At 40.4% G+C, this 13,614-nt stretch overlaps 1 protein-coding gene across 3 annotated transcripts in view; it reads right to left on the reverse strand.

Annotated features, from left to right (window-relative positions):
• Positions 1-11,926, reverse strand: part of Hdc (histidine decarboxylase) — a 39,798-nt gene extending 27,872 nt beyond the window's left edge. The window contains exons 1-2 of one of the 3 annotated variants that reach the window (XM_089735256.1): positions 11,800-11,918; positions 3,169-3,215 (exon numbers count right to left, since the gene is read on the reverse strand). In XM_089735256.1, the coding sequence (XP_089591382.1) occupies positions 3,169-3,196 (28 nt within the window). In that variant the 5' untranslated portion in view covers positions 3,197-3,215; positions 11,800-11,918. Of the gene's footprint in view, positions 1-3,168; positions 3,216-11,799 lie in introns of all 3 variants that reach the window. The other 2 variants (XM_089735260.1, XM_089735263.1) reach the window with 2 other exon arrangements.
• Positions 11,927-13,614: the final 1,688 nt, after the last annotated feature.

Consider the following 13,614-nt stretch of genomic DNA (forward strand, 5'->3'; position numbering starts at 1 on the left):
ATTTATCATTTTAAAAAGATAAAAAGCAGGCACCAGAATTTGAATCGAATGGGCTAAAGGATAAAACGCCCGGTATACTCGCATCGAACGATGTGATTGTGTCCCGGTTCGAATCTCGCAGCCCGATAACATTTTTTGTAAAAAAAATCTATCCTAAGACATATTCACTAAAGACGATTATGTCGTCTATGTGAACTACAAGTCCATGCGTAATAATATAGTAGGTTTGCGAAAGAAAATAATAATAATTGTAAATAGATATGCTTTAACAAAAACCGACTTCAAATAGAAAAAACAAAAGATATTCCAAAACAAATTACTATACACTAAAAACAATAATCATCGAAATCGGTTGGCGTGATATTGAGTTATTGAGTTATTCATCTATTTGTCGCGCACGTACTTAATGCAAATTTAAGACTTATATGGTTTTCTCATGGATACCATTATCAGAACTGGACTAAAATAATGAGGCCACACGGGAAGCATTAGCTTTCTAATAAAAAAGAATCATTAAAATCGATTTACCCAGTCAAAAGTTATGAGGTAACAAACCTATAAAAAAACATAGAGTCGAATTGAACACCTCCTTTTTTTTTGAAGTCACTTAAAAAAAAAGCGAACGTATTCTTTTATTAAATCGAAACCCATCTTTCAAAGGTCGCAAAGCCCGTAAATAGAATGAAATTGGCGATCGCGTGAACGTCTAAACAAAACAATATAGAATGGGACATTTGTTTCATTGTCGGTAATACGAATTTATGACACAATAATATGCTAAACACACATACATGTAAACTTCTCCGACGTCTCAGTTAAGCCCGGCCGATGTATGTCTTATTAGAGTCCGTTTTATCCAATAGGAGCTTTGTTAGACATTGTCGTATTAGACGCGATATTGCTGACTGAAACACGTCATCTCGGATCCTGCCGAATCCACTAACGGTGCTTTTAGGTACTTCAAGCACCGGTCACCGTTCTCGTCGAACTCGTCGCTTGCGACGAAGGGCTCGACGAGTAAATTAACTCTCAGACACAGCCCACTGAGTTTCTCGCCGGATCTTCTCAGCGGGTCGCGTTTCCGATCCGGTGGTAGATTCTGCGAAGCACGGCTCTTGCTAGGGTTCGTGTTAGCATCGTCGTCAGGTTTGAGCCCCGTGAGCTCACCTACTAGGACACGGTTACGCTGGAATAGCCGCTCCAGTCTACCAGCTTAGGTAGGAAAAAAAAAAGAAGCTGACTGAATATCGCCTTACTAAGCGTCGTTACAACCCTAATTCAAGCAAAAATTCTATAGTGTGTTTGGAATTAAAGATTAGAGCGGATATTGCTCGGTAGACCGACGGTCCAAATGTTGTCGTTCGGAACTTTACGGTGCTTTTAGGTACCTCAAGCACCGGTCACCGTCCTCGCCGAATCCTAACGTGTAGGTGAGCTCACGGGGTTGAAACCGGGAGCGTTACTAACTAACCTAGCAAGAGCCGTGCTTCGCAGAATCTAGCACCGGATCGGAAACGCGACCCACTGAGAAGATCCGCCGAGAAACTCAGTGGGCTGTGTCTGTTGTTTAATTTACTCGTCGAGCCCTTCGTCGCAGGCGACGGGTTCGGCGAGGGCGGTGACCGGTTTCAGTGGTTCTAGTTAGTGTGAATGAGAACCCTAGGTTGTGCGACAGTCAAAACTTTATTTGTACAGGTACAGAAAAAGTAACTTTATTGGTGGTAGGACCTCTTGTGAATCCGCGCGGGTAGGTACCACCACGCTGCCTATTTCTGCCGTGAAGCAGTAATGCGTTTCGGTTTGAAGGATGCGGCAGCCGTTGTAACTATACTTGAGATCTTAGAACTTATATCTCAAGGTGGGTGGCGCATTTACGTAGTATATTTCTATGGGCTGCAGTAACCACTTAACACCAGGTGGGTTGTGAGCTCGTCCAGCCATATAAGCAATAAAAAAATAAAGAATCAAAAACAAAAGTGCACCAGGTTGAACGCCCTCCAACTTTCAGACAATCCGCACGTCATTGAACATACCAACTGTTAACTGCAAGGTCAACAACAAAACCAGACAAGACAACATCTATTTAACACAATAATTAACTATTTTAATATTCTATCAACGTCTGAAACAGAGCTTGTCTAACTTGATGCATAAAGAAATAATTGTTCGAAAATTACTCTGTACTTACGTCTAGATTATTTGTAATGGCGTTATTAAATAGGATATCTTGTTTTTTCGTGATTGAGGTCAATTGATCTATGTAAGGCAATTAAAACCTCAAATGCACGCTTGAAAGGGTCAATCAAAATTTCTGGACAATTTAAAGATTAAGAAGTGTAAATAGGCATGCTTTAACAAAAACCAACTTCAAATACAGAAAAAAAGATATTCCAAATCAAATTAATATACACTAAAAACAATAATCATCGAAATTGGTTGGCGTGATATTGAGTTATTGAGTTATTCATCTATTTGTCGCGCACGTACTTAATGCTAATTTAAGACTTATATGGTTTTCTCATGGATACCATTATCAGAACTGGACTAAATTATAATGGGACCACACGGGAAGCGTCAGCTTTCTAATAAAAAAGCCAGCAGTGGTAGGTACCACCTTCCTGCACATTTCTGCCGTGAAGCAGTAATGCGTTTCGGTTTGAAGAGTGGAGCAGCCGTTGTTACTATACTGAGATCTTAGAACTTATATCTCAAGGTGGGTGGCGCATTTACGTTGTAGATGTCCATGGGCTCCAGTAACCACTTAACACCAGGTGAGCTGTGAGCTCGTCCACCCATCTAAGCAATAAAAAAATAAAAAATTAATTTCTTTTTTTTCCTACCTTTGCTGATAGCCTTGAGATGCTACTTCAGCTTCACACTAACGTCTAGGTGAGCTCACAGGGCGCAAACCAGAGGTGTTCCTAACCTTGGCCTTAGCAAAAGCAGTGCTTCGTAGAATCTACCACCGGATCGGAAACGCGACCCACTGAGATGATCCGGCCAGAAACTCAGTGGGCTGTGTCTATGGGTTAATTCGCTCGTCGAACCCTTGCGACGGGTTCGACGAAGACGGTGACCGGTGCTTGAGGTACCTAAAAGCACCGTTAGTGGATCGGGAGGAGCTTTATGACAAGCTAAATAGTATTTAAAACAGTAGTTCCGACTTACCTTTCACACGGAATTCGGTGTGGTCCATTTTCCAAATTACAATTAACCTGCGAACAAAATATAAAATAAATTAGTAAAATTATATCTCGCCATTGTAGAAATTTGTACAGTTAAGAACACGTTGGAGTTCTCAGGAAACACCATAATGGCCATTCTGGTTGGTAATTAGCAAAAATGATATTTGAAAACGTGAATAATCGTAACCGCAATGACCCAAGTTAATATGTCGCAGATGACGCAGTCCCACGAGATGCTTAGACCAAATCTTGTTTGGACATCAAGCTCCACGACTCCCTCCACGAGGCCAAGAATCACAGCAGATAGAGAGCAATTGTACATGAGAAATAATGCAGTGGGGGAGTCACGACTCTCAATTAAGAGAAGACCGGGTCTGCGGAGCTTTCGGTTACCTCTGTATTTTGTGCCGAATGTTCCATGGGGATTGCTCTGAGGAATTATTCGAGATGATACCATAATCTCGTTTTTACCATCGCACCGCCCGCCACCGGAGTAGAGCTCATCCATACTACTTGGAGCCACTGCGGTCATCTACAGTGCGTTTCCAGAGGTCTTTTTTGCCACGTACAAACCGGCTATGGAATGAGCTCACCTCCACGGTGTTTCCCGAACGCTATGACATGTCCTTCTTCAAACGAGGCTTGTGGAGAGTATTAAGCGATAGGCAGCGGCTTGGCTCTGCCCCTGGCATTGCTGAAGTCCATGGACGACGGTAACCACTCACCATCAGGTGGGCGGCATGCCGGTCTGCCTACCAGGGCAATAAATATATAAATAAGCGCGACGCGAGGAGGAATATTTAAAGTATCTTCTTAGTGGGGAGTGCTCTGAGGAATTGTTCGAGATGATACCGGCATCTCGTTTTTATCATCGCACCGCCCGCTACCGGAGTAGAGTTCATCCATACTACCTGGAGCCACTGCGGTCATCCACAGTGCGTTTCCAGAGGTCTTTTTTGCCACGTACCATCCGGCTATGGAATGAGCTCCCCTTCACGGTGTTTCCCGAGCGCTATGACATGTCCTTCTTCAAACGAGGCTTGTGGAGAGTATTAAGCGGTAGGCAGCGGCTTGGCTCTGCCCCTGGCATTGCTGAAGTCCATGGGCGACGGTAACCACTCACCATCAGGTGGGCCGTATGTTCGTCTGCCTACAAGGGCAATAAAAAAAAAAAAAATAGTAGCGAAGGTTTATTTACCAAAAAAAAAACACCAGACAAAACCGCGACAGATCGGATCTATCGTCAGCGTTCAGTAATGCAAGAGAAGGGAACCCCGAATTCCTTAGCGATGCTAATCAGCATCAAAATTGTTTTTCCAATCACTTGTACCCGAACCAAAAACTTATTGATTTTTCTTCTTCTTCTTCTCCTTATCAGCCACAGTCCACTGCTCGACATAGGCCTCCCCCAAGCCTCGCCACAAAGACCGGTCTTACGCTGTCTGCATCCAACGGATCCCCCCGAACCTCAATAGATCGTCGGACCATTTTTTCCATCTCATTTTTCAATACAAAGCAATTAATGTTTTACTGTAAGCCCGCGTACCTTGCGCGTTTGTTTTAATACATTGCGTATTATTCATGAGTACAATCGGAGATGGGATTTTTGTTGTTGTTGTTGTTGTTGTAGTCCTAGGGTATCCCGCTGGTACATAGGGCCCTCACAAGATGGGATTACTGCTACAATAATACAATTGAAACATGGACCTATTAGCTCCGGTGTTAGCCAGACGGTTGGCCAAACGATTGGCCAAAAATCATATTTACTGAACTACAGTGATGTTGGTGTAATCAATCACAGAAAAGAAACGTTATTTACTTTACGCTTATTTACAGTTTCAGACGAGATTATATTTACTTTATACCGGTGGTAGGAGCTCTTGTGAGTCCGCGCGGGTAGGTACCACCACCCTGCCTATTTCAGCCGTGAAGCAGTAATGCGTTTCGTTTTGAAGGGTGGGACAGCCGTTGTAACTATACTTGAGATCTTAGAACTTATATCTCAAGGTGGGTAGCGCATTTACGCTGTAAATATCAATGGGCTCCAGTAACCACTTAACACCAGGTGGGCTGTGAGCTCGTCCAACCATCTGGAGTCATGGCCTATTCAATGCTCAGAGGCTATCGGAGCCGGGCGTCTTATCCATTAGGCCGCGACGACTTCGGGTGATATTCGAGTGATATCTCGTCTATACTATCTATACTAATATTATAAAGAGGAAAGATTTGTTTGTTTGTTTGTTTCGAATAGGCTCCGAAACTACTGGACCGATTTGAAAAATTATTTTTCCATTAGAAGCCGACATTGTCCCTGATGAACATAGGCTACTTTTTTTTTTTTTTTTTTTGGTTTCATGTGTGTTTTAATGTTTCCGAAGCGAAGCGAGGGCGGGTCGCTAGTATTTAATATTACGCTGACTTCTTTATGAGTTAGTCTTTAAATTTCCGACGCGCCGCTTCGAAACAGAAGACCGATAAGTATTTAGCGAATTTTTATATATTAATACGTGAAGCAAAAACTTTGTATCCCTTTTTACGAAAATTGCGCAGACGGAGGAGTATGAAATTTTCCACACTTATAAAGAATATAGAGAAGAAGTGCACAATGCTAATATTTTTTTAAAATAATGCATAAAAGATACATTAAATCAATAAAGAAAACATTACACACACTACATACCGTGTATTTGACGCACACACGCATGCATACTATTTATTGTCAAACTTTTGTTCTTGACGTCTGTTGTCAAATTGAGAATAGATTAAATATGGTTTGTCTTTGTTAATATTTTTTGTAGTGTAGTCTTGGCGAAATTTGTGATTATAGAAGTATAAAATACAATCATAATAGTGTACAAACTTACAATTCCAATTAATTATAGTCGAATTTCGACTACTGCGGGGCCTCTAGTACTAATAATTTCTTGTTCTATTTCTTCCCTTATCCTGCTGTGGGTGAAACAGTCATACGTCATTTCACCCTTCCCTCCAATAACCTCTCGAGCTCATACAAGTATTTTTAATCTCATAAGCTTCTTCCTAGTCGTACACTATTGACAGAGTGGTCGTGGTCACGCATCACTTATCAGAGCTATCATCACGTATATACTTCTCATAACCATATACTTTTATTGCCCTTGTATGCAGACGAGCATACGGCCCACCTGATGGTGAGTGGTTACCGTTGCCCATGGACTTCAGCAATGCCAGGGCCAGAGCCAAGGCGCTGCCTACCGCTTAATACTCTCTCTACAAGCCTGTTTTGAAGAAGGACATGTCGTAGCGCTCGGGAAAAACCCTGGAGGGGAGCTCATTAAAAAGCTGGATGGTACGTGGCAAAAAAGACCTCTGGAAACGCACTGTCGATGAACGCAGTGGTTCCAGGTAATATGGATGAACTCTGCTCCGATGGCGGGAGGTGCGATGATAAAAAGGAGATGAAGGGATCATCTCAAGCAATTCCTCAGAGCATTCCCCATGAAACATACGATACAAAATACAGAGGGAACCGAATCCCTCCGCAGACCCAGAGGTTCCAAACGCTCCGTGAGAATGGGATTATCAACAATCCGAACGGCCCTCTTCTGTATGGAGTCTAATGAAAGAAGCTGGTATTTGGGAACCCCGGCCCAGAGATGGGAGCAGTACTCCACGCGAGGCCGGACTTTGTAAAGCAAAAGTCTTTGTTTATATTCATTTAATATAATTTCCGTGAATTCGCAATATACGTTAAAAAATAATCATCTTATATAAAATTTGGTAACTAGTTCAAGTACATACGACTGAATTAGATAATGAGGTCAAGATTAAAATTCATAATATGTATTCCTTCTGTTGTTATGTAAATAAAATTATATATATAATTATTTTTTTATTGATAGCACTAAATCTTCAGCAGATAGTGAGAGAAAGAAAGAAAATTAAAAAAATGTTCCAGTTGTTTATTAGTTTTGATTGAATTAGTTTAGGCATACGACCCACCTGATGTTAAATAGCACAGCCAAACTAACTGCCTACTGCCTATTACTCTCCGCAAACCTTCGGAGAACAACATGTCCTTCTGAAAATATCGTAGAGGGTAGATAATTCCAGAGCCCAATGGTACGTGGCGAAAAAAATCTCTGCAAATACCCTGAGATATGCCTGAAATAGCATCTCAAGGCTATCAGCATAGGTAGGGAGAAAAAAAAGGGATATGCCTCTGCCTATATATAGATTTTTTTATTGCTTAGATGGGTGGACGAGCTCACAGCCCACCTGATGTTAAATGATTACTTGAGCCCATAGACATCTACGACGTAAATGCGCCACCCACCTTGAGATGTAAGTCCTAAGGTCTCAAGTATAGTTACAGCGGCTGGCTCACCCTTCAAACCGAAACGCATTACTGCTTCATGGCAGAAATAGGTTGGGTGGTGGTACCTAGCCGCGCGGACTCACAAGAGTGCCTACCGCTAGTAAAATAATATATTATCGAATTGTAAGCTATCTAAACTGACAAACAATAGCGTGTTATAATGTTACACGTATGTACCTACGTACGTACTACGAAGCGTTTCAAAGGTTTCGTAAACTCGCTCAAGCTTAGCGGATTAAAGAATTACGTTCGTTTTGTTCACTTAAAAACCTTCTCGTCGAATACGTCGAAGAGTTCGACATGCGAACTAACCCATAGACGCAACCCGGTCAGTTTCTCCCCGGATCTTCTTAGTGGGTCGCGATTCAGATCCGGTGGTAGGTTCAACAAAGCACTGCTCAAGGTCAGAGTCAGGGTTTTTTCCCTACTGGTAGCTTAAAGGACTACTTCAGATTCTCGTGGATAGATAAGTGAACTCGCAGGCTCAAGAGAGAATTTGCCAACACTGCCCTTAGCACACCCTAACATGAGCAGTGAGTCAACCTGAGAGAATTTGCTAACACTAGCCTTAGCAAGACCCTAATAAGAAGTGAGTCAACCTGAGAAAATTTGCTAACACTGCCCTTAGCAGACCCTAACAAGAGCGGTGCTTCGCAGAATCTACTACCGGGTCGGAATCGCAATCCACTTTGAAGATCTGACGAGAAACACAGTGGACAGAAACTCAGTGGACTAATTAAATTTTCTCAGTTCCCGAGTGTGGCCTAGTATAGTCCATTAGGCTATCTGCGATTAACTAGCTTAAAAACCGAATTGCGAACTATATTCCCGCTTTACTTTACAGAGTATGCGTTGACGTTTTCTCGCAACAAAGAGGGAAGAATGTCTAGTATGCACACACGAAAATATATATTAGGAGTACAAGTAAGTTTCCGCCGTTTTTTTGTCGAAAAAGTAATATTTATTATGAAAGGACGGTAATTTGAATTTGATCGAAGCATTGTCCATCACTAGCAACCACTTTTTTCCATCTCTCAGGCAGAGTTCGGATTCCACGTCCGAAGAACTCCTCGTCTTTTGACGCTATCCACGAATCAACCCAATTTTTGGTATTTTCATATGATGTAAACCACTGCTCCGACAAGCTTCGTAGGTTAAAGCACTCAGCAATTGTTCTAGAAATCTAATTAAGACGACCGTCTTCAAATACGAAAACTGTAAGGCATCCGAGAATAAGCTGTGCAGTTATTATTTTTTTATTAAGATTGCCCTGTCCACCCGAAATGTGGTCGTGATGATATAACATCGTTTAAAAGTGTTTAGCTTGTGCTTTTGTAAAGAAATCTCGATGGAAGGGACCGCCGCGCTGGTTCGCCTCGAAAAAGGTGAAAGGTCGAATTTTAAAGATTAAACTTTAGTTTTATTCCGAACTTCTTTGTTTATGTTCATTCAGTCTGTTGTACCTTTTTTTTCCTACCTAAGCTGAGAGCCTGGGCTATTTCAGCGTAACCTTAACTAGTAGGTGAGCTCACGGGGCTCAAACCTGACGACGTTGCTAACACGAACCCTAGCAAGAGCCGTACTTCGCAGAATCTACCACCGGATCGGAAACGCGACCCACTGAGAAGATCCGGCGAGAAACTCAGTGGGCTGTGTCTGTGGGCTACTTTACTCATCGACCTCTTCGTAGCAAGCGACGGGTTCGACGAGAACGATGACCGGTGCTTGAGGTACCTAGAAGCACCGTTAGTGGATCGGGAGGATCCGAAATGACGTGTTTGGGGCGACGCCGACTGCTTTCCATTCTGTCCGCAGGATCGGGAATGTAGTTACCGGCGGCCATGATGAGAGGGTTCTCATGTCTGCCGCTTTATCGATGTGGGGTGTTATACCTTTGAGGTCTGAACGACGCAATTTCTTCGTTTTTTTTCTTGTTTATTAATCCGTAACTTTTCAAAATCTTAGCGTCTTATACTTAATGGAATTTAAGTTGCATTGAGAAGTTGCATGGTTGCAAGAATTTCCTTTGCCCGTCGTGCCAATAAGAATTAAGGAAATATTTAGTAACAGTATTATTTTTTATTGCCATTGCGGGAACATCTGTGACATGGCCAAGCCGCTCCATATCTTAATATTTTTATGCTTGTTTTATTCTTAATTTTTATTTACTGGTGGTAGGACATCTTGTGAGTCTGCACGGGTAAATCCCACCACTAAGACTATTTCTGCCGTGAAGTAGTAATGCGTTTCGGTTTGAAGGGTGGGGCAGCCGTTGTAACTATACTGAGACCTTAGAACTCATATCTCAAGGTATGTGGCGGCATTTACTTGTAGATGTCTATGGGCTCCAGTAACCACTTAACACCAGGTGGGCTGTGAGCTCGTCAAGCCATCTATGCAATAAATAAATAAAACTGCTCAAATGTCTAAGCGAGCTCACGGCCAACCCGCTGTTAAGTGATCTCCGGGAGTATAGAGATATTTTATACACACGTAGCTTCCGGGAATTATATATCGAGGGACTAATAATTGATAGTCTTTGTAGCAAATGGCTTTGGAAAAAAATTGTAATAAATAGTCAAATAGTTATGTGTTAGGTTTTTAAGTTACTAACATCTATACTAATATTATAAAGAGGAAAGATTTGTTTGTTTGTTTGTTTCGAATAGGCTCCGAAACTACTGGACCGATTTGAAAAATTCTTTTTCCATTAGAAGCCGACATTGTCCCTGATGAACATAGGCTACTTTTTTTAATTTTTTTTTTTTATTTTTTTGTTTGGTTTCATGTGTGTTTTAATGTTTCCGAAGCGAAGCGAGGGCGGGTCGCTAGTAGATTATAAGTATAATACTTATTAACAAAATGTTATGGTTTATTTACTGAAATAAAGATACATAATAATATTATTATTCTTTGTATCAATTCTTAGTTTCTGTGAAATTCACGAGACACACCGAACCACGTGAGGCTCTAAAAAGTCCGCCTAATTTTTTTAAAACGCATTTATTAGTTTTATCCGAATATATGTACATATATACCGTCCGGTGTAGTGGTAAGTGACATGGTCACTACACAAGGGGGTCGCGGGTTCGAATCCCGCCAAGGGAAGATTTTTGTATGATAAATATAAATGTCTTTTCCAGGGTTATGGATGTATATTAAATATATGTATGTGTATAATAAAAATCTTACATTTATATCCGCTATATGGTACCTGTAACACAAGTTCTTTACGAACTTAGCACGGGACCAGTTAACGCGGCGTGATTGTTAGTAAATATAAAAAAATATTGTTAGTAAATATATATGCAGGTCTTTGCAGATTCATATATGCGGGTAAAAATTTGTCCGCGTTTCAGCTACTTTTGACTATACAATTTTTTTTATATATACATATTTGGTACAATTTTCAGGATGGGAGAAAAGTAAGCGTTTTTAGTTAAATTTGCAATAAAAGGCGCGATTTTATTTTTGTTTGCTACAATCTACATGCGTATTTTTTTTTGATTGCCCGTGTAGGCAGGCGAGCATACAGCCCACCTGATGGTGAGTGGTTACCGTCGCCCATGGACTTCAGCAATGTCAGGGGCAGAGCCAAGCCGCTGCCTACCGTTAAGTACTCTCCACAAGCCTCGTTTGAAGAAGGATATGTCATAGCGCTCGGGAAACATCGCGTTTATCCAGTAGTATAGCACATACGATTTTATTTAATTTTAAATAAACAGAATTAAATTAGAATTATCCGTTTAATTAAACTGAAAGAAACCTTAATAAGTAGACCTTAAAAGTAAATCTCAGAATAATTTTATTGAGTTAATAATAAAGTTTGGGGTTATTTTTCATTCACCATAACTCATTTTAAATTTAGAGCGCTCGTAATAAATGGTATAGCTTTTGAATAAATATTTTCATTGTTTGATTGGTTTGTCCTTTGTTAGTTATTAAATTATTATCGAATTAAACAATATGACAATAACAAAACTATAATTCCTAAAATTACGATTAATCTAATCTAAAATTGCTTCACGCAATTCTTTCTTCAAAACGTTTTAATTCTGTTCTTAATTGACACTATATAATACATGTATAAAAAAAATTATGAAATAAATACATAAAGATTGATAATGTGGGGTTTTTTTTTTTTTTTCGACTAAATCTAACATACGCGACAATAACAAAATAAAATATTCCGAACTAAAACAACGAATTTTAGGTCAAGGTTACGTGATGACACCAGGAAATTTATATATTACTCACCAATATATATTTTTTTCAATTCACCAATTAATTTTAGGGGCTGCTCCGTCAACGATTCACTGGAGGAAGGGTGTCACGGAACTGTTGCAGCGAGAACCGAAGCCAAGCTTATATAGGGGGTTGGTTGTACACGCCGATGTATTTACCAGTCGCTCGATTTGTTTCGGGAGGCTGACACGTAACATAAGCGACAGCGGACGAATGAGCGAGGAACTTAGATTTATTCTTTGCAACGTAACGATGATACTCAATAAAATAATTCGCGTAAGAACTGATGCGGGCGTCGTGAGCCCAAAATGGTAGCTACCACTACTTTGCTCGGCACTCCGAAGAGCTTGTTTAATGAAATCTTTCCAGCCAAATGTCTTAAGTCTTTTTAAAAACGGATAGTTCCATGCTTTTTTTTTAATGTTGTATATTTTAAAGTAATCCTTTTAGGCAATATTGGTGACACAATTAGGCTTCTACCTATAGCTATACAAGATTTTCGGTCATGGTATCATTCCGACTACATTTTTATTATTACTATTTTCTAGTGTCTGGTTACCAAACGCAAAAGAATGTTTACAGATCATTAAATATAAGACACTGGTTTTTCGTTGACCAAGATTCACCTCAGTCATTTTTCAATCAGATATCCCATCCCTTCTCTTCCTGCAGGATTTCATAGCCAGTACCCTAATACCATAATGACATGCACTGTTAGCTGTCCTAAATAGTTAAGTTAGGCTAGGAACCAATGTCTTATCTGATTCTCAGCAGCGACTAGAACCGCAAACCAATTTAAATCACGACCTAATTAGTAAAATAACCGAATGTATAATCATCATCATCATCATCATCAGCCTTTATCTGCCCATTGCTGGACATAGGCCTTCGCCAATGCCTTCCACATAATACGGTCCTCCGCCTTCCGCATCCAACGATTTCCCGCCGTGCGCACTAAGTCGTCGGTCCACTTGTTTGGAAGATGTCCCACGCTCCGGGTACCCATCCGTGGCCTCCATTCGAGGACTTTCCTCTCCCACCTGGCGTCGCTGGCTCGACAGATGTGACCGGCCCATTGCCACTTCAGCCTGCTACCTTTGAGAGCTAAGAATAAAGCCCATAAGTTAAGAATGTATAATGATACTACCGAATATATCATGTATAAAAATAAATAATCGAATTGTAAAATAACCGAATTTTGAATTAGCTTCATAGAGTTTTTCAATCAAAGAACACGTCTTAATACAATTTTTTTAGAATGTAATATCAAATTTGGATTTCTTCTGATTACACCACATCTAAATAACAAATTAATTAATTTATTCTCACGATCAACGAGAAAAGACTATCGCTTGAAGTTTTCTTCGTGCGAAAAACTAAAATAAAATAACAAAGTTCGCTTAAAATAACGAGAATCGCTTCCGCTCGTCACTAACCGAGCCGCCTGAAGCCGGAGGACACCACAAACTTAAAAAATGTCTGCGTAGTTATAGTTCTCAATATATTTTCCTGTTGAACTTCAAATACAGATCATTATCTCTCATCGATACTTATCTCTCATATATATGTATATAGATATATTTTTTACTAGCGACCCGCCCTCGCTTCGCTTCGGAAACATTAAAACACACATGAAACCAAAAAAATAAAATAAAAAAAGTAGCCTATGTTCATCAGGGACAATGTCGGCTTCTAATGGAAAAAGAATTTTTCAAATCGGTCCAGTAGTTTCGGAGCCTATTCGAGACAAACAAACAAACAAATCTTTCCTCTTTATAATATTAGTATTGATATAGATTTCGTTCTAATAACAAAGTTTCGTGCGTG

The sequence above is a fragment of the Bombyx mandarina genome, chromosome 02 (genome assembly GCF_030267445.1).
Source record: "Bombyx mandarina strain Sakado chromosome 02, ASM3026744v2".
NCBI lineage: Eukaryota > Metazoa > Arthropoda > Insecta > Lepidoptera > Bombycidae > Bombyx > Bombyx mandarina.